At 39.9% G+C, this 20,198-nt stretch overlaps 1 protein-coding gene across 1 annotated transcript in view; it reads right to left on the bottom strand.

Annotated features, from left to right (window-relative positions):
* Positions 1–695: 695 nt before the first annotated feature.
* The window catches only part of GADL1 (glutamate decarboxylase like 1), an 80,340-nt gene continuing 60,837 nt past the window's right edge, over positions 696–20,198 (bottom strand). The window contains exon 15 of the mRNA XM_034064031.1: positions 696–869. Coding sequence (XP_033919922.1) covers positions 696–869 — 174 coding nt within the window. The remainder of the gene's footprint in view (positions 870–20,198) is intronic.

Below are 20,198 nucleotides of genomic sequence, written 5' to 3'. Positions count from 1 at the left end.
GTATTTCATAGAATCACAAAATCCTGTAGGTTGGAAGGGACCTTAACAGATGATCCAGTTTAACCTCTTCAAAGCAGGGTCAACACTGGCTGCCTGGGCCTTTGTGCAGGGGTGTGCTGCAAACATCTGCGATGGCAACTGCACAACCCCATCAAGCCCTATTCTACTGTCTGCCTGTGATCACAACAGAAAATCTCAGCAAGCCATCTAGCTAGAGCCCTAGGAGTACTCTTCCTCTAAGTCCACAATTTCAAGCCTTATCAGTGTGATTACTAACCAGACCACTACCTTCAGTGAGCTAAATCCACTCCTAACAGTTACTTCAGAGGAGGATTGCTCGTGTACGTGAGTGATCAGTTTGAGCTATACTGTGAATAGGCACCCCATAAATAGCTGCCCTCTCTGGGATGTAGACATGATTTTCAGAAGTGCTCCCTTCCTGAGGAAACACTTCCCAGAATGGCAGCAGGGGTGCCGCAAGCACTGGCCTGTTCCAGCCACTTTCAGCTCTCATCAGCAAATACTTTCCTGGGAAGGGGTGTTCTACCTGCAAAGCTCTCAACATCACTCTGTAAAATTATAGTTTCCAAAATATACGGCATTTTTTTTGCTACTTTTCACAAAATAGTACCAGAATGCTGCTGCCATTCTCTCCATATCACATGTGAGCAGCGCCTGGTGCTGTGGAGCTACAGCTACAAGTCCTTAGCAAGCAGTTCAATTTCATCCAGCAGGAAGTCCATGTCCTCTCGACTAACTTGCGGGCTGATCACCACCTGACGGAAGAAGTTGACTTTGCCCTGGTGAGGCTGGTACCCAAGCATCATGCTGCCCTTCTTCATCATCCTTTCTTTAATTATAGGAGCAACCTGAAAGTAGAGACAAAAAGGCTTGATGTCACACTCAGAAATACAGCAGATTTGGGCAAGAACTGTATTTTGTGATTTATGAAGTTTTTTTGAGGTATCTTGCCTCCCTTCCCACTGCCTGCCCCAGGAAACAGAAAAGCTCAGACCTGCAGGTTTAGAGGGAGACTGTACCCTAAGAACCTTAGAATCAGAACAATATCTAAACCCCTCAGAAGCCTGCTGCTCAAGGCATTCATCTGTGTAATGGAAAATCTTGGGTTAAGGTCCCTAAGTCTTCTTGATTTAGATCATAGTTTTGCACATAGGAAGTACATTAACTGCAGCTGGCTGAAGGCATACTTTCTCTCCTTGTGCTAACCAGGCCAAACGTGACTATTCACCCTTGATGGCCCTTCTCCCACCACATCTGCAAAGCAGCTGTCCTTGGAGGACATGCTCCCTGTGAAACTTAAGCTCCCAAAGAAGTCAGTGTGATGCAATATTAAGGGAAAAGGCCTGGAGCTTAAGATTTCATCTCTTAGATTGAAGACATAAGTAGCATACACCACTCTTGTATAGAGTGGGATAAAATCTCATAGGTGTCTCACTACAGAAAAAAAAAGGTGACTAAGACCAGAAGAGTCAGGTCCCTATAGCTGAACACTCTATCTCATCCCAGCAGGGCTTTTAACCTTGTTCAATTAATTTTCTGCTTAACTTTAAGCGTGTGTGTAGTTTGGCATTCTCATCCTTGAAATTAGTCATTAGCTTAAATGCACTGCTGGATTAAATTCCTATTCCTTGGAAGACAGAATTCAACATCAGTAAGTATTCTGCCAGAAACAGTATTTTAAAAAATGTATTGCATTTTGATATATTACTAATAACACCAGTGTGTTTCAGAACAATAGGTTCCTTTACTTCCTTCTGTGATGGTTTGACTTTGGAATAACCAAATACCTGTATCACCTAACCTTGGTTTCTACATTAATTTATTTCAGCTCTAAAAGTTAGTGTCAGAAACTTTCACCTGATCTGCAAAAGAAAAATGATGATGCCAACCTTACCTTAATAGCTTTATTTTTACATGGCATATTCTAGTAAGCAAGTCCCATACATTTTGCTTAGATAGAAACAGTTGAGGTTTTCAATATTAACAGCCGAGCTTTCCCATATTTAGTGGAAGATACCTAAATTATCATTGTTTCAAAAAGTATATTGAATTCAGAGAAGTGTTTATGGTTCTAACTTAATCTGTCTCTCTGATTATGATTTGTCCTTGTGATGAAGCTATGTGGTTTATTTAGCATTTGTTTTTCAAACTATGAGAGTGATGGAGTCAGAATTCTAATGAAGTCCAGAGTGTGACATCAGTATGAAGTATGCACATTAAAGCAATTAATATCCTTCCAGACTACAATGTGCAATCAGAATTTGAGGGTTTGCATATTGCTGCAAGCATAAATTGAGAAATAAGTTGCAAAAGTAGTTCTGATAAACATTTGGGAAACAAGAAGTTAACAATAAGAACAGGAACACTCAGAATTACAACAGAAATATTAAGAGGCATACTGTGATACCTTTGGTCACATTCAATAGCACCTTTTCCCATCTAATGTGGAGCTCCAGGTGTGCCTCCTGCATAAAAATCCTAATGAAAGCTACCAATGAAAACACAATTCTGCTGCATATCTGCAATACCTCATTTTAAAACAGAAGTCATCAAATATATCCCTATACCATTACCCACCTGGGTTTCTGTCTGCCTAGCAAATGATTAAAGGATTTCTCAGTTTTCTTGTTTTATAGCTCAGAATTACTTCAGACTAACTTCATTTAGTCCATACTCAAGAAAAAACAAGACAAAACAAACAAAACAAAAAAACCCACTAACCAATCACTTAATTTCTGCTTCAATAGAGATGGTAGCTATTTTGCATAACAGAGATGCCTTTTCATACCCTGAAAAGTATGTACACAGCAAACAATCCTCTCTATGGCAGACCAAATATTCCAAACTGCATCCTAACAAACCACTGAATGCAGTACTGAGCAGCACTAACGCTGGAGCAAAATCTGGGCCTTATAATTGTTCTTGCATAATTTGCCAGTGGTAGAGTCAAATTGGAAAACTCTTGTTTGGCAATGCTCCTGGTTATGCACACCAGTGTATAGACCTGCAACACACATTCTCTTAAATAAAGAATAATTCTAGCATGATAAAAATTCTCCTACTTCTCCTACAGTTTCCACGTGTTAAGCCCTTTAACAGCACACAAGGTTACTAAGAGCTCTGCTCTTCCATTTTTATTCAAGCCAGCTATGTCCTGACAGCAATGACACTGTGACAATTCTTAGAAGACACTGCACCCTGGAGTCATTTTGCTGGGGACCATATACATATGAAAAGAAAAAATTCCTCCACCCCTGTACTTGACAAGGATCCCCAAGCAACTTCTGCTTATGGAATAAAGACACTACAAGTACAAGGGGAAAAGCAAATTTCTCTTGATATAGTTTCTCAAGCTCTTCGTTAACATTCAAATCCCTATGGAAACTTTTAGCTTTTATTGATGTGCCATCAGAGTTATTTCATCTTTTGCATCACACTACTGATTCTCTTCTTCTCAACACACAGTGCTTCACAATCCATTATCCCAAAATGTGCAGTAGCACAAATGGAGGCCATGAAGGCAAAAACTTTTAGAGCTTCAGTAATTTGAGGACTGTAAATGTACATTTCAGCAGGTCTTCTCTCATGGAAAGGAAAGGTAGAAAAATCTCACTTTCACCACCTCATTTATTACCAAATTTACCCTCCATGCTAATGAATTTGTCCTCTTAATTTGAAGTTCATTCATCCTTTTGTAAAGGCAAAACAAACACTTCCTACTTAAAAATAAACAAAACATAAAACTCTCATATGAGCTTTTGACTGGATTATTTTTGAAAGATTTTCCAGTAAGCATTTTGCATGTTCTGTTTGCTAACGTGATGCAGTGTAACAGAACTATCAGGGGATCCCATCCACAGAAAGCAGTAAGGAACAGAATATATGCACAAATACTTAAGCATGTTTCATTCAAGAGCCATTAAATAACACATGCATGCTAAGGCTTGGACTTGAGGAGCACAGCGTATGATGGCAAACTGAATGTAATAGCAGCAGAAAAATTAGAACCTAAGGAATTTGTCTGTTGAGGAGTTCAATTAGGTTAATTCCCACTGAAGTCAATGAGACCTGAGGATGCTCAAATATCAGAAAGAGCTGCACAGCTCCATTCAGTATAGGCTCCCTGGAAAGCAATTTAGTGAGAGTGAAATTGCTTCACCAGTCCAATTATTCTACTGCAGGACTTACTTCAAATTGTACATCTAATTCTTTATGTGGCCTGTCAGTGGAGCAGTCTCAGAATTTTAAGTGTAATGTACCCTAAAACTGAAATCCTCTTCCTGCCTTTGCTCCCTTCTCTTCCTTCCTACCTCTGGGCTCCCCTGTTAATCCATCCTGGAGATTATTTAAAACACTCACTACAGGAGCATATTACCTACCAGACATGCCCTTCTTCTACCTCAGAAGGTGGGGAGAAGGTGCAATGCATGGAAGGCTGCTGCAGATCTGCATACATTGCATTGTGCAACCAGAAGCCCAGGGAATGGCTTTACCTGAGGGCTGATGGGTGCATCACAGTCTCCCCATTCAGACCTACACAGAGGCTGTATAATCTCATGCTTCCCTTACTACTAATAGCAGAGGTTTTTAAACTAGAGCAAAAATTAAATAGTAGTTTAGCTCCTTCTCCATCTACCTAGGTGACAGGCGACTCTTCTCCCACTCTCAGCCAGCACTCAACCACACTACAAACAACAGAAAGTTTTAGCCCTAAAGTTTAAGCTGTTTCTGTCAAGAGTTTAGACCACAGCTGACCCTCAGATATATTCACACGGAAGATATCGATGTTCCTTACCAGCAAGTACACACACAGCAATGTGATAAGTAGGCAGCTTGAGCAGATGAAGTACCCAGCGCACCAGGAGGATCAGGAAAATAATCTCCCTCTCCATGGCTCAAGTATCCTTGAGAAGAGTGATTCTGCACAATCATACTACAGGCAATACCTTCAAAAGCACTGTGTTCCCCAACAGACTGGTCAATGGCATTCAACACAAATTCCTCCAACACATCAAGAATTTCCATGAAGGCCAGGCTGTGACCACATAGCACACTTCAGCAAACACTGTTAAAGACTGACTCATCAATAGAGTTGAGCACATTCTCATCAGAAGCAGAATGTACCTAGTGTTTCCAACAGCTAGTTTCCAAGTTAAGCATTAAAATCTTTTCAGAGGACTTCATGAACCACCAAATTGAGATAATTTCTTCTTCTTCCAGCTAGCAAGGCCTCCAAAACCATTCTTAGAGTGGTCAAGCTGTTTTTAAGCAAGGAACAATTTCCTAGCACATGAGTTTCTTGTGTAAAATGAAATCTCCAGAGCAGCTCTGTAAAACAGGTGATGTTCCCACCCCACAGCACAGCATAAGGCTTTGGAACTCATCTACTGTAAGCTGCTTCCAGTTGAACATTTTAAATAAGAATTGGTTTGTAAAAGTTAATTCTAACTACCAAAAAAAAAACCATAATAAGATAGCCAGGTGCCTAGCTTTTTCAAACCACACAATCCCATTAACTTCTAAAATACATACCCACTATTACCAGCCTATAGCTTGAGTCCCATACATAGACCAAAATAGCTGATGTTTTCTCATGAGAAAGGACAGAAAAGAATAATATAGCTTTTCTGTTCATATGAGGTAAATCCACTGAGCACCCAGCTGTACTAATGCTGCTGGGTATGGATAGCCAAATAAGTTTTCCTAAAGAATAGCAGAATTTCCCAACAAATATGCTACCTTGTTGCTCTTGCTGAAATAAAGAAATAAGCACCTACTGGGTTTAATTTACCTCTGATTTTTCTGTTCTAATGTTGTCTCTAACAATTGCAATTAATAGATATGCTGGAAGTGCAAGAAAGCTCAGACTGGACAACTGCAGAATAGCTTGCTGATAATGGAAGAATATGTCCAATCTTGATTAATAAATTTCTTTCTCTGTGCCCTCCCCTAATCTGTAAGGGATCTCATTTTAGACCTAATACAGTATTTTCAAACTGTCCTATCACAACTGATTTTCTATGTCTCTGACACTGTACCTCTGTTACCTGAATGTTACTTGTACTGTTGTAATTCTCACAGACTCTACTTGTGTTAGTCTGGTTATACTAGATGTTGACATATCACAACAGCTTTTCCAAACTGTAGGCTAGAGGCAATACTCTTTAAAAGCAACATTCTGTCAATTTCGTATTTAAAAACTAAGGCAACATGAATGAGCTGTAAATCAATAACAATGCTGGGGGTAAAAATATTCTGCTAAGCAATGAATTTATGAAACTATATTGCTGTGGGCTGTGGTGGGGGATTGCTAATTTCACAAAGAGCTCAAGTGAAAAGATAGCATTAGCCAGAAAAATAAACAGAACAGGCTGAAGATTTTCTAATTTTTTGAAACAAAAATATTTTGAGTATTTGTTTCAAAACACTGTTTTCAGTTGAAACTTGAATTTGATTGAAAATTGACCCATTTTTATTACAGACAGTAAAAAAGGACTAAGGAAATCAAAATGGAGCAAACGGCTTCATTTTAGCTTGTCTGAAAACAAAAAAAAAATCTTTCTGGTCAGCTAAAACCAAGAATAGCTTCCAGTTTCTTAAATCAATGGCCAAACCAAAAGCTCCATTATTTGCACATAATATGTGGCATCAGAAGTGCTGGCACTGCTTAACTGAAATATCTTTAGAATTTTTTGGCACTCAGAAAAGACAACATGTGAAAAAATTCATGAGACTGCCTCTTTTGTTGGTAAAATTTGGCTGGAAATCCCACATGAACAGCTTCAAGTAGTGTGGATGACTCTAAATGTGCTAGCCCAGCAAGTACTACAAAGTCAGAATGCTTGTGAAAGCTGGTGTTAATACTGGCAAAGGCTGTCAGAAACATTTTTCCATATATTTTGAACAGTTCCCAGGTCACTGAGCATCTATGCAACACAAAGCTCAAGAGTTATTCCAGCTGATGGCAGCAATGACTCCCAGTCACCAGACCCCATTCTGCTCCTCCTGAAATTAATTTCAGAATTGCCATGGACTTCAGTGGAAGGAGAATGTAATTATCTAAATTTCCTCCGTATGTGTCTGGTTCAGGTGGCAGTTTGCAAATAGCCGTCAGCTTTTACTAGAGAAAGCTACACTCTCAGTAAATCAATAACCTTTCTAGGGATCCACAAAAGCAGACTAGACAGTGTTGGAAGGACAGGAGAATATTAGCAGCTCCAACTATTTCTCTTCCTCAAATACAGCCTTGATGAAATTTTCCAAGGCACTGAATACTGCACTAGAAATTGGCTGCAGATTTGTAGCTAGAACACAAAGAAAGTCTCCCTTTTGACAAAGTGGAAAGATCACATTCTCATGATTTCACAAAAATGAAAAACACATTTTGTGTTCTTTCCTCAACCATTCTTTGCTATGGAAGACAAGTATATACTCTCCCATCTGAGCACAAAAATCTATTTTGGCTCCCCCGTATGGGGCAAATTTTCATTTGGAAGTTCATGATTTTTACTTAAAAAAAACTTATTGCCTATTTGAAATCTGTGAAATTATGCTTCCTGCAAGAATTGACCAATTTGGATTCATGTATGTTAATAAAGAAACAAGTATTGTACATCAATTGCCACCAAAAAAACGTAAATAAAAGCTCATTAACGAAGTATTTCAACTCAGTTTTAAACTTTGACATGTGGGCTATTAATTTCAGTGTGTCTTCACAACATTGTTTCTTATCTTGCTTAAATGATAGCACAATGATTTAAATACTGAATACAGACTCAAATAGGACTGGTCTCTAACCCCACTAGAGGCTGTTTGGATCTTTAAAGATCACCTGGTTCCAACCCCCCTCCACGGGCAGGGACATCTTCCACTAGACCAAGTTGCTCAAAGCCCCATCTGGTAACATGTTTCTCTTTTCCTTTACAAGAGGTGTATAATCCTTCAGGGCAGTGAAGCCTCTATGTGTTCATGCATCATACATTGGTGTGTGTTGGTCTCTTCTCCCAAGTAACAAGCAATAGGACGAGAGGAAGCGACCTCAAATTGCACCAGGGGATGCTTCAATTGGATATTAGGAAAAAAATCTTCACCAAAAGAGTTGTTGAGCATTGGGTCAAGCTGTCAAGGGAAGTGGTTGAGTCACCATCTCTGGAGGTATTTAAGAGACTTGTAGATGTGGCACTTACAGGCATGGTTCAGTAGTGGAGTTGGCAGTGGTAAGTTAATGGTTGGACTTGATGATCTTTAAGCTCTTTTGCAACATAACCAGTTCTGAGATTCTACAATTCTATCTACTGTGATCAGCCCAGATACCCTCATGGGTATTCTTTACAGTATTATGATGTATATTAAATAATTTCTGTGTTCAATAGGTCTCAAATATCAATCACAAAGTATCTGCAACATTTCCTAGGGTGACTGCTGATGATAAGTTTGATATCAAAGATATCAGTCAGTATTAAGTAAGAACAATAGCTGACATTTTAGTATCGATCACTGGATACAATACAAGCAAATGAACCACTTTGCTTGCTTGGTTGTAATATAAAACTAGCTAAATACCATAAATATTTGGATGTAATAGTGCTTTCAACGTATTATAACACTGAGAAAGTATACCCTCCATTGTTAAATATATTTTCTTGCCTTTTGCTGCAACATCAGTTGTTGGCTTCAAAATCACAGGCTTTTTCCCTTTTGGTGATAATTAAAAACAAACTCAGACCATTTGTCAGCTGTCACGCCAGCCAGGACAATCGCAATACCAAATATTTGCACATCCAATCACAGCTTTGTTCCTGTAGCCAAGGCACTTTGGAAAACCCAAACATGTTTTTCTTTTGTCTAGGATTTGTTCTGGGCCCACATCCCTAAACCACTAACAAATTATGGCCATACACTATTGCGCCAGTGATTCCCTTGTGCCACACCAGGCAACAAAAGGAGAAATAGGCGCATTTGTCAAAATAGCAGTAACCACTTCTACATTCTTCAGAGCAACTAACATATCAAAGAACAGATGTGGCTGTATTTTTGTCCTGATACTGACATTGCCCATATACCTTCAGCTCAGGGATGCGCAATATGTCTGTGCTGTACATCATCTTCACACCCACTGCTTTTTGCTAGAAGATACATTAATGAACCCCACAAATCACCGAAAATGATCTGACTAATAGAGGATAGCAGAATGACTTTAGACTTTGATTACCTTAAATTACTTCTTTAGACAGCCATTTAGGCAACAAAAATAGCAGTCAGAAAAAGGCTAATAGTAAAAGATACACTAACGGTAAAGGGTGAAGACAGCACCCAGAACAGAATCAGCACCTGAAGATCTTTATGTTTTCACTTACAGCTAAAATGTACAGTTGTGAACAACAGATTTTTCCAGGTGCGCAGTCCCATGTCTCCGTCTGAGCACATATGGCTTTTCAAGACAATTCATGTGGATTTCTTATCATTTTTCTGTCATCTCTGTGTTGTTTTACTGAAGTCTTATTACAAGCCATGTGGAAAGTGCAGGCAATAAGAAAACTCCAAAGGCTAGTACGCAACACTATGAATCCAGTGCTCTGATCTATTTAAATAAGATTTGAACATTAAAAAAACAATTATTTTAAAGGCTTTCATAACATACACAAGTTTCTTCTATGCAACATTTGTTAAGTTCCCATTTTAGTGAGTAGGTTTGCCTGTCTTCCAACCCTGCCAAAAGCAAGCTACCCTTCTACATCCAAGATGAAAGGATTGGTTGTCACCTTGAAAGCAAGAGTAACTAACAAAAAATATATCCTTTTGAGTTTGTATGCACAGGGATAAGCTTCTGTTCTACTCCATTGAGAGAAAAAAGTCACGATGCAATGTGGACATCTGTGGCTGGGACATGAACTTTACAATGGGGAGATTATATTATATAGTGACACAAATTCAAAAATTTTACTCACTTCTGGTGTAGAAAAAGAAATGTCACTTCAGAAACTTGGAATTATTCCCAGCTATTAAGATCCTACATACAACTTGCACAAATCAGCTTCTGGCATAATCACAGAATCATAGAATAGTTAGGATTGGAACGGACCTCAAGATCATCTAGTTCAAACCCCCCTGCCATTGGCAGGGACACCTCACAATAAACCATGTCACCCAAGGCTCTGTCCAGCCTGGCCTTGAATACCACCAGGGATGGAGCATTCACAACTTCCTTGGGCAACCCATTCCAGCACCTCACCACCCTAACAGTAAAGAACTTCCTCCTTATATCCAATCTAAACTTCCCCTGTTTAAGTTTTAAACCATTACCCCTTGTCCTGTCACTACAGTCCCTAACAAAGGATCCCCCCCCAGCATCCTTAGAGGCCCCCTTCAGATATTGGAAGGCTGCTATGAGGTCTCCACGCAGCCTTCTCTTCTCCAGGCTGAACAGACCCAACTTTCTCAGCCTGTCTTCATACGGGAGGTGCTCCAGTCCCCTGATCATCCTCATGGCCCTCCTCTGGACTTGTTCTAACAGTTCCATGTCCTTTATATGTTGAGGACACCAGAACTGCACACAATACTCCAAGTGAGGTCTCACGAGAGCAGAGTAGAGGGGCAGGATCACCTCCTTTGACTTGCTATTCACACTGCTTTTGATGCAGTAGCAGCACCTTCTGTGTTTGCATTATAGTACGAATTAAAGAACAGTAATATGTCTTCATTCACTCATATTGTTTAACCAGTTCTAAAGAAAAATTTGAATATTAACAAAACTATATACAATTTCTGTCTTTTTTGTTTGTTTGTTTCTCTTTAAAACATCATGATGACTTTCTTAGAAAGTGTTTACAGTCTTGCTGAGGCTGAGGGGATGAGGGGATTACCCAGATGGCTACCACAGATGCAAGGCTGCTGTCTGATTTGAGCACCCCATTTAAGAAAGAAAATGATCCCCTTTCCCTTCCATCCAGTGAAACATAGGACCAATAGCTGTCAGTTAATATAATGGGTTTGCCTTCCTGAAACTCATTTATTTAGAGCCTGATATGACCATGAAGTAAAGACCATCAAACCCTTCCACACAAAGCTCTATCAAATTCAACACTTTTCCCAAGTACATTTTGTCCCAGGACAATGTTCATTCCAGCATGTTTTCCTTTTTTTTTTTTTTCTTTTTTTTCCTCAACTTAAATATAACGTATGTTACAAAACTCTATGCTTAAATGCATGGACAATTAGGAAACTGAAAGAACAAAGCAGGATCTCTACAGGTTTTTTTCTTGTGGTCTGAAAAGGGTGGAAAGTGAAGAAAAAATAATGTTTTGCACCTACAAGTATACGCAAACTAAAGAACTGAAATATAGGTAATTACAGTAAATAAAAGTCTTAGCTAAATAGAACTAGACTGCTGTCAATCCCTAGATAATTTAAGGTCAGTCAGAGGGGAAAAGGCACACTGGGCTCAAAATATAGCATCAATTTTGCAGAGATGTGCAAAATTCTCAAAAGAATACATTGCAAAGAAAACAACTGTCAATCTCAGGCCTTCCTTATGCCCCTATAGATGTAGCTCAGCATTCAGAGCTGCACATCAAACCACCTAATCCTGTACTCAGAATTGCTTCAAGAACCATATTGTTCCACCAGTCTGACCACGTATTCGCTCTGGACTACAGCAAATGCTGTCATTTCCTTTAGTGTCACAGCTACCTCCAAATCACACCAAAAATATAAAAATGGTACAATTAGAAGGAAAAGAATAGCAGGATGAAAAACCTGCACATTTCTTTCATGCTCCCACACGATCAAGGATATTTTTTATGAGAGAGCACAAGAACAATTTTTTGATATTTGAAAGCAGTTACAATCTACTATATAAAACTCGCCCATTTAAGTGTACTAGATTTCACTTCTTTTATTTAAAAGTTTCCACAGAATTCAGTAAATACAAATAATCTTCCTACAAAATTAATGAAGTCTCCAACTGACCAGTGGCTCTGGAAAAGATTCTCATTAATCAACATTCACCTATAGAAGTCTGCCATTGAAGTCATGAGGAGTTTCATAGCTGAATTCATCTGCAGTAGAGTTACACTAACACATTTCCTTATAACTTTATTAAATTTTAAAGGAAGGTCTAAATATTTGCTGAATGGATATCAAGTATTTGCTACTGCTTTTAGAGAATCTCTTCTGATTTATAAGAAATTTTGGAAGACTTGTAGATATTTCTGACCATGGCAACCCCTTTGGAGAGGAACAAGAAATTCCTCCCTTGTAGGCATGAAAAAGTGTCATGGGTTCAGCAGTAGACATATTTCATCTCAGTCCTCTCAAGACACCTACAGATAGAAAAGAATCTGTGCTTAAATATCTGAAGCACAAAATGAAACCTGAAGTCCTAGAAAAAACGTTTTATCTCAGTACACGTGAAGGAGCTGGATTTCCTCCCACTCACCCCCACAAACATTTTTGACACCACTCACAGCATTATACAAAATATAAAGACCACTTAATAGAGCAGATGATGCAAGCTACACACTTTTACTATGGCATTACCAGTAACTGATATTTTTCTGAACATTTCTGAAATTCCCATCAAGCAACAGTAAGGAAGGGCAGTTTCACGTGAAGAAAGGATGAAGAGTGTAGGGACCAACGCTTTTTTCCTCTATTTACAAAGTCAATGTTCTCTTGCAATTTTGTAAGAGAAGCATTTGATACAGCAAGAGGGAAGTGAAGCTTCCCTCTCCTTCCACTAAAGTTGGTGACAGGAAACAGAAGAGTGTTAACTTAATAAGTAGATACTCATTTAAATGGAGACAAGCTTAAGATTTATTGACCTGAAAGCAAGAGGCCAATATTTATTCAGAGAACAGTAAATCTTGATACTTGGTTCTAACAGATGTTAATCCAATGTATTATTAAATCCATCCCATTAAAGCTAATTAGACTGTGCGTCCTTGTGAGCCTTGTTGCCAATAATCATTAGTATTGCATGGGTCATAATTACCGTGCTTTGATAATTAAATCATAACATTTCCAGTGAAAATAAGTATCTGGGGATAGAAATAATTTTTCTCTACCATGACTCTGTTACTGTATATTGGGTTCTTCCTTCACACTGCTGTAGACCTTCCTTCCATTCTTCTGCTAGGACCAGCACAGGTAAGGAATCAAAAGCTCTGTTTGCACTATGCTATTTTTTAATCTTTCTCATTTTTCTTAAAAACCTGATACTCCTAAAGCCACATCCATCTACTATTCATGCACTAGGCAGGTAAGGAGCAGGGACACAAATCAGTAAGTATCTGCTGTCAGGAAAAAGAAGTCATACTCCAAAGTGAAAAATTGCTTCTATTTTGGAGTTTTACAGTGCTTTCCCCTCATTTCAATCCACCTCATAGATAACAGGAAATAGTATAATCTCCATCTTAATTTCTGGAAGGAGCTGAATCACACAGAAAGGAAATAATAACCAAGATCTTAATCACAACTCTATGGCAAGCTGAATATCACTCAGGCTCATTAGTAAGTTAGTGAGCAGGACAGGGTATTTTTAGTGCAGATATGTCTTGCAAATACTCTTGTCACAATTTGGGCCAACATGGTTTTCCTCCTGGAGAAAACCGCAGCTGAACTCAGGCATCAGGGTGCAATGTAGAGTGCCCCAGTTGCACTGTGGATGACAGCTCCTCCAGTGGTCAGCACTCCATGCACTCACAGCTAGGGCTGCTCACCGGTGTGAATGTCACTGTTGGTGAAAACTGTGTGAAGACATGAGGGACCACAGAAAATCCTGGTTGCTTCATCCTCTTTATGCCACACACATTGGTACTACAGATTACAGTCCCCAAATCTGTATATATTGACTTATATTGATCCTTTCAGCATTTTTCCATCAGGGCCTGTGTTGTTTATACACAGAAATTGCTTATTTTGTAAGAGTCTCACACTTAAGGTGAGTAATATCTTGAGAGAGTACATCAAACTACAGACCATGTGCTACCCAGAGACACGGCCTCCAGCACTTAAGGTAAAATGGGAAAAGTAGGGCTAAGCTAGTCATCTAGGCTTTAACTTTAATGGAGAAAAGCAGGCACTTCTAAGAGTGATTCACTTCATGGCAGAATAGGCACCCAAGACACATGGGTTCAGTTTGAAAAAGCTTCTCTCCTCCTCAGTGGGCTTCAGTGGAAGACCACTGTTTAAGTCTTAGATGGCTAAAGCAAGAAAAAATAAAGTCTATGCTGATATCTTTAAGATATCTAAAATCCACATTCATCTGCTGTTTCCCAGGCTATGGAACTGCTGGATAGGCCCAAATATTGCACTGGTCATAATGTAATAGGGAGGATATCCAGAGTAGATGCAGAAACAAGGGGAACCAAGTGCTTCTACAGCAACATGGTGCATGTGCATTGGGTGATGTGGTTAAAGGCTAACCACAGAGAACACAAAGACCCAGCAAGGATCAGGGAAACATCAACAAGCAGAAGAACCCTAGTAACCTTAAGGTACCACAACTGAATAAACTCAATTTCTAAGACCAAAGAGACTATAATGTGCATGTATTTACTGCACAAGATTTCAGTTCTTACCAGCTGAAGAGAATTTGGTTGTTCATACTGTTCATGTCTGTATGACTGCTATATGTGTTTATGGGGGCACCAGTAAAGACAGTGCTCTCTGTGTTGATCTGTTCAGTCAGCTGTATGTATATCATGTAGTGTGTGTGTGTGTGCATGCACACATGTGCACCAATTGTATATGTGTACCCACTGAACCTGGGGACAGGCAGCCACAGTGGCCTCCTACCTGTTGTGCTGGAAATGGAGCAATGGTTCTGGGACCCAGAGGCCTGGATTCAGCCATCTTCTGACATTGCACTGAATTGCCACTGCTCTGAAGTTTTTTCTGTGGTTGGCAACTGATGGTTTTCACTGAACTGGTGGGAGCATGTACTTTGAATAATTTTCTATATTTTCTATATATAAGAACTCATTTGTATTTGATCCCAGAAGCATCCCATTGGTCCCACACATGCATACTGATCATGAGAAAACTCTGTGTTTGGGGTGGAGGTTCATCTGGCATGAACTTAAAATGGCACTTCGAACTAGGATTAAATCCACATATGCTTTTACCTCATTATCCTATCACATGTTAAGTTCTTTAAGATCAAAAATTTAAAATGCACAGAATGAGACAATGTGAGGCTTGCATTTTTGATTCTGTTTGAGGAAGAGCCATCTTTAACCAACAACAGTTGTGAGAATATGTGCTAACACCATACTAAGGCTGTTCCTCAGCTCTTTTGATGCTATTTCCCTTCTATGTTCAGAGCCAGTTTTTAGAAGTTTAGTTCATACCAATCCTTTTGGTGCTCTGCTGACAAGATGGCTATGTGTACATGCAAAAATCTATTTTTCATCTATACAGATTTTTTGCATGCATATATTAGGTTCATGCAAGTGCACACATGCAGCTGTGTACAACCAATTTAAAACAAAAGCTGGAGTTGCAGGGGACTCCTCCAAAAGAACCAAACCACAAACAAGAAATAAACCAAAGAAGAACTCCATCTAGTATGTGGCACAACCTCCATCTCTCCAATGTGCTACAGAGCACTCTTCACAGCTAGCATGGCTGCAGGCTACTGCCCTCCTACAAGCTTCAGCCTCTTGTTATTTTACTTCCCTCAGATGATTCTCATTATAACCAGGCTGACTGTTGAGTTAAGAAGTCAGCATATGAATCATATCATCAACTCAGTTGTCCAGAATCTTGCTTTTCCTCATTGCTACACAGATCATCAGTGTAAAAGATGTTGTAGCTGTATTCAATTTCCTTTTGCCCTTTTTAAGCCTAAAATTGCCTGTGAGTAGATATTTATTTACTATTATCCAGCTTACTAACCACTAATGATCGGCATCTTCACTGCCTGCCTTGCAGAAATTGCAGAGTTACAAATATTTAACTCAAGATTATTGCCCAAGGAGGATCTCTTTAGCTTCTGGGATAAGGCCTTAGCATTGAGTGTCTGTGTTTGGCTCAGGAATTAAAAAGACAACTCTCAATTTAAGCCTAAATTAAGCCATATCACTCCATGCACCATCAGATCTCCACCATTCCATATATGAAGGTGGTCCCACAGCACTGTCTCTTTTGCACAGCCATCCCCCATGGGAACTCCTCCCATTCTGAAGCAGCAATAGGGTTGGTTCCACCAGCTTTTAACCCTGCCAGAGAAAGTATGCGTGTACAAGAGTGGCTCTGAGCACTAGTCTTGAGACAGAGTTCTGCTGCCTTGCTTACAGATGTATACAGGGTACAATAAAAAACCAGCTCCCAGCTATAAGACTTACTATTTATGTGACACTCTCAACTGTTTATTTGAACTATGCTGTTGGCCTATAGCAGCTATAGTAAAGTCTGGCATGTTGTACAATAGCAGCTTAGAGTTCCTTGTGTTGTACCTTCCTGTACCATTGATATTTTCTACATACCATCACTCTATACATTATTGTACTGCCTCTCCCCATGTCCCTAATCTGTCAAAGTCCATCCATCCCCCTCCATCCCTGAAAATTATACTTTGATTTTTAGTAAAAGGAATATTTTTGACTGATTCTCTCCAGTGGAATGCATTTTACAGTTACAGAATCCAAAGTCTTGAAATCTTTTCCCTTTGAAGGCAGTAGCATTTCCAAGGTACAGGATTAGAACAGCTTTTATACTTTCAGGTAGGCAGCATGGAAATGGTTCCCCCTTGGTTTGTTTTTAATCTTATAAAAATTTCTATTCAAATTTTCAGAGTAGTACTCTTTTCCATTACTACCTTCGATTAACTGCTGATAATCAATTTGTACAGTCAGAAACTGCAACAGTCAGTCTGCAACAACTATTTTAAGAACTTATATATTTGAATTCCTGCATTGTAGAAACAAAAGTAAGCTCAGCTTGAAGTTATGGGCTATTTTATGAATATTTTCTGATTGCACAACCAGAAGCACTTCCCATAGGTTTTTCAAACCACTGATTTCAAAATCACAATTCCAACTGAATTTAGTAGTGCCACTAAACACTTTCATGTCTACCTTAATCTTTAAGAAGATTCTGCTAAACAGATTAATCCTTCAGGGACAGAGAAAAAAGTTTACAACTTGGCAGGAAGAACGGTCAGTCTCATGTGCTTTCATTCTCCACTGTCAGCTGCGACTTTGGGAAGCAGAGAGCATACAACCTGAGCTGCTTTTGATCACCATCTAGTGCATGAATCCAGGAACTGCACATATTTAAGGAGAGACGGATTTAAAGTTAAGCAGCAGCAAGTTGAACAGTTCGTCATTTTTAGAAGACCTTAGTGAACATGAAAAAGAGGAAATTCCAGATGCCCATTGCTGCCTGATATAAGCCAGATATGTCATCATGAGATGGTTTTCTAGTGGTCTGTGACTGATGGCTTAGGGATATAAAGAAAGGAAGACTTGCATAGTGAAGTAGTATCTTTCTCAGGCCACATTACTTAGTGAGAATAAGCAAGGAGTCCTTTCACCAAATCTGTGTTTTTTCAGGTGTCTAAATGTTATATTCATTTCATGGTTGTCTGATCTTTGTCAAAACTGTCAGAAGTACTATTTGCAAAATTTTTCATTTACAAAAAAGATTTGTGTGTGTTGTCAGAACTAAAACCCACATTCTGATTGTGCTTCAACATTCATCCATGCAATGGGGATGACTTCAAGGCCGCTAAATCAGTGAGACAACTGGATTTGTCCATCCCCTGGGGATGAAAGTCCATGGCAGCTTCATGTTTTAATTATTGCAGCTGACTCAGAATACCTTGGGACAATGCTTTCCAATAGCACTGGCCAGGCAAGTAGCCTTGCCTTTCAGCAGTGACTCAATATATGCTGTGACTCAACAACAGAAACTCAGTATCTTTATACAAACAAAATCCACATCACAACTGAAAGAGGGTCATACCTTCAATATTAAATAATAATACTGTCAATTTTCAAAGATTAGCAAGAGGATTTCAGGAGACACTTGGAAGAATCCTTTTCCTAAACACTGATGATCTGTGTCTTCACTGCCTGCCTCGCAGAAGTTGCAAAGAGATACAAATATTTAACTTGAGGCTATAGCAGAGAGAAGAAAAGCCTTCTTTTAAAATAGAAAAATACTACTTCCCTCCCTCCCCCTTTTTGTTGTGAGGCCAGGTCAAGGAGCAGGCAAAGACAGATCAACACCATGACTTACCAGTAGCCTACAGTCACTGTTATACAATACCTATGTCTATGCTAAAATCCACATAGAGCAACTAGCCAGAAGGGATGTCTTCAGATATCACTACACATCTGAAATCCAGACCATCAGCTGAGTTATCATTCAAAGATTAAAAAGAAAAAAAAAAACCTCACACCAAAACCCACTCAACTGCTGTTAAAGCCATATACTGACTCCTCAAAGGTTTCTGGTTCAGACCCCAATGAACATATGGTCTGAGTATAGGACACCAAATGCCTTGGAAAGACAGAACTGTAAAATCTTTGTAAGTAATTTCATATTTTATTAGACACTGACCTCTAAGTGATAATTATTCAAAATATCTTATTTAAAATCACTTTCTAGTGTAAACCCTGTAAACAATAGGTAATTTTATACAATGATTTAAGAAGAGAAAGAAAGAAAGAAAGAAAGAAAAAGCTAGTGCTGTCTGCAAAGTAGGAGATAACTCATGCTTGCTACAGTGGATTCTTTAACAGCTCATGCCTCCAAAACAGAGCTGGCAGTATTACTGAGGAAATTATGTTGATTTAAGAACTGGAAGAAATTTCCTCCCTTCCTAAAACGTTGTTTTTCTTTCCTGACTGCCCCAAATAGACATTAGCAATGCTCGCACAAACGAGCAGTTCCACCCTATTACTGTTGTTCTGGTGCCCCCAGATGGTCACCTGGCTTTACTACTAGCTACGGCTCAAAAACTCCGAAAGCGATGCTCCAGATGAATTCCCCAAACGCTCGTCTATCTCTTTATCCGGCTGGACCCGAGAGAGCTCCGAGCCCTGACACAGCTACCGACACTGCAGATTTCCTGTACCTGGTGCCCTAAGTTGGGCATGCAGAGCAGGTCCTGCATCCAGACACTAACCACCATCTGAACCACTGCCAGCAGAGCACTTTGGGTATGAGCAGCAAGCCCTCCAGGTCCACACAACTATCTCACAGGTACAGTTGATTGCATAAATCAGCCAGATTCACAAGCACAGATACTACTTCCAGGGTCTCTGTAGAAAACCACATTATATTGATCAGGCTGAGGCATTAATCAGTCAAGCAGCTAAGACACAGAGATACCCAACACTAGCTGTGCCTTTCCCTGGTCACAGCATCCCTGTTACCACATGCACTGACCTAGTATGTCTAGACAGTCCCCATTTCATACAACAATCAGTTTTGCATGGCAATGTATCCTCTCCCAACTCACCAGCAGAGACCAGTCAGTCTCACCTCTGTGCCTGGCAAATTCTTGGAGCAGATTCTCCTGGAAGGCATGGTAAGGCACATGGAAAACAACAAGGTGCTTGGTGACAGCCAGCATGGCTTCACTAAGAGGAAATCCTGCCTGACCAATTTGGTGGCCTTCTGTGATGGGGCTACAGAACTGATGGACAGGGGTGGAGCAGCTGATGTCATCTACCTGGACTTGTGCAAAGCGTTCAACACTGTCCCACACGACATCATTGTCTCTAAATGGGAGAGACATCAGTTGATAGGCACACCACACGGTGGATAAAGAGCTGGCTGGATGGCTGCATGCAAAGAGTTGTGGTCAACAGCTCAATGTCCGGCTGGAGACCAGTAACGAGTGGTGTCCCTCAGGGATTGGTGTTGGGACTGGTCTTGCTCAACATCTTTGTCAGTGACATTGACAGTGGGATTGAGTGTGCCCTCAGCAAGTTTGCTGATGACACCAAGCTGTGTGGTTCAGTTGATACGCTGGAGGGAAGGAATGCCATCCAGAGGGACCTTGACACGCTTGTGAGGTGTCCAATGCCAACCTAGTCAGGATAAACTTAGGAAGTTTAACAATGCCAAGTGCAAGGTCCTACACCTGGGTTGGAGCAATCCCAGGCACAGCTGCAGGTTGGGCAGGGAAGAGATTCAGAGCAGCCCTGTGGAGAAGGACTTGG

This window comes from Melopsittacus undulatus, chromosome 1 (genome assembly GCF_012275295.1).
Source record: "Melopsittacus undulatus isolate bMelUnd1 chromosome 1, bMelUnd1.mat.Z, whole genome shotgun sequence".
NCBI classification, from domain to species: Eukaryota; Metazoa; Chordata; class Aves; order Psittaciformes; family Psittaculidae; genus Melopsittacus; species Melopsittacus undulatus.
Note: the sequence above shows the minus strand (reverse complement) of the source record. Positions and strands in the feature narration are given on the sequence as shown.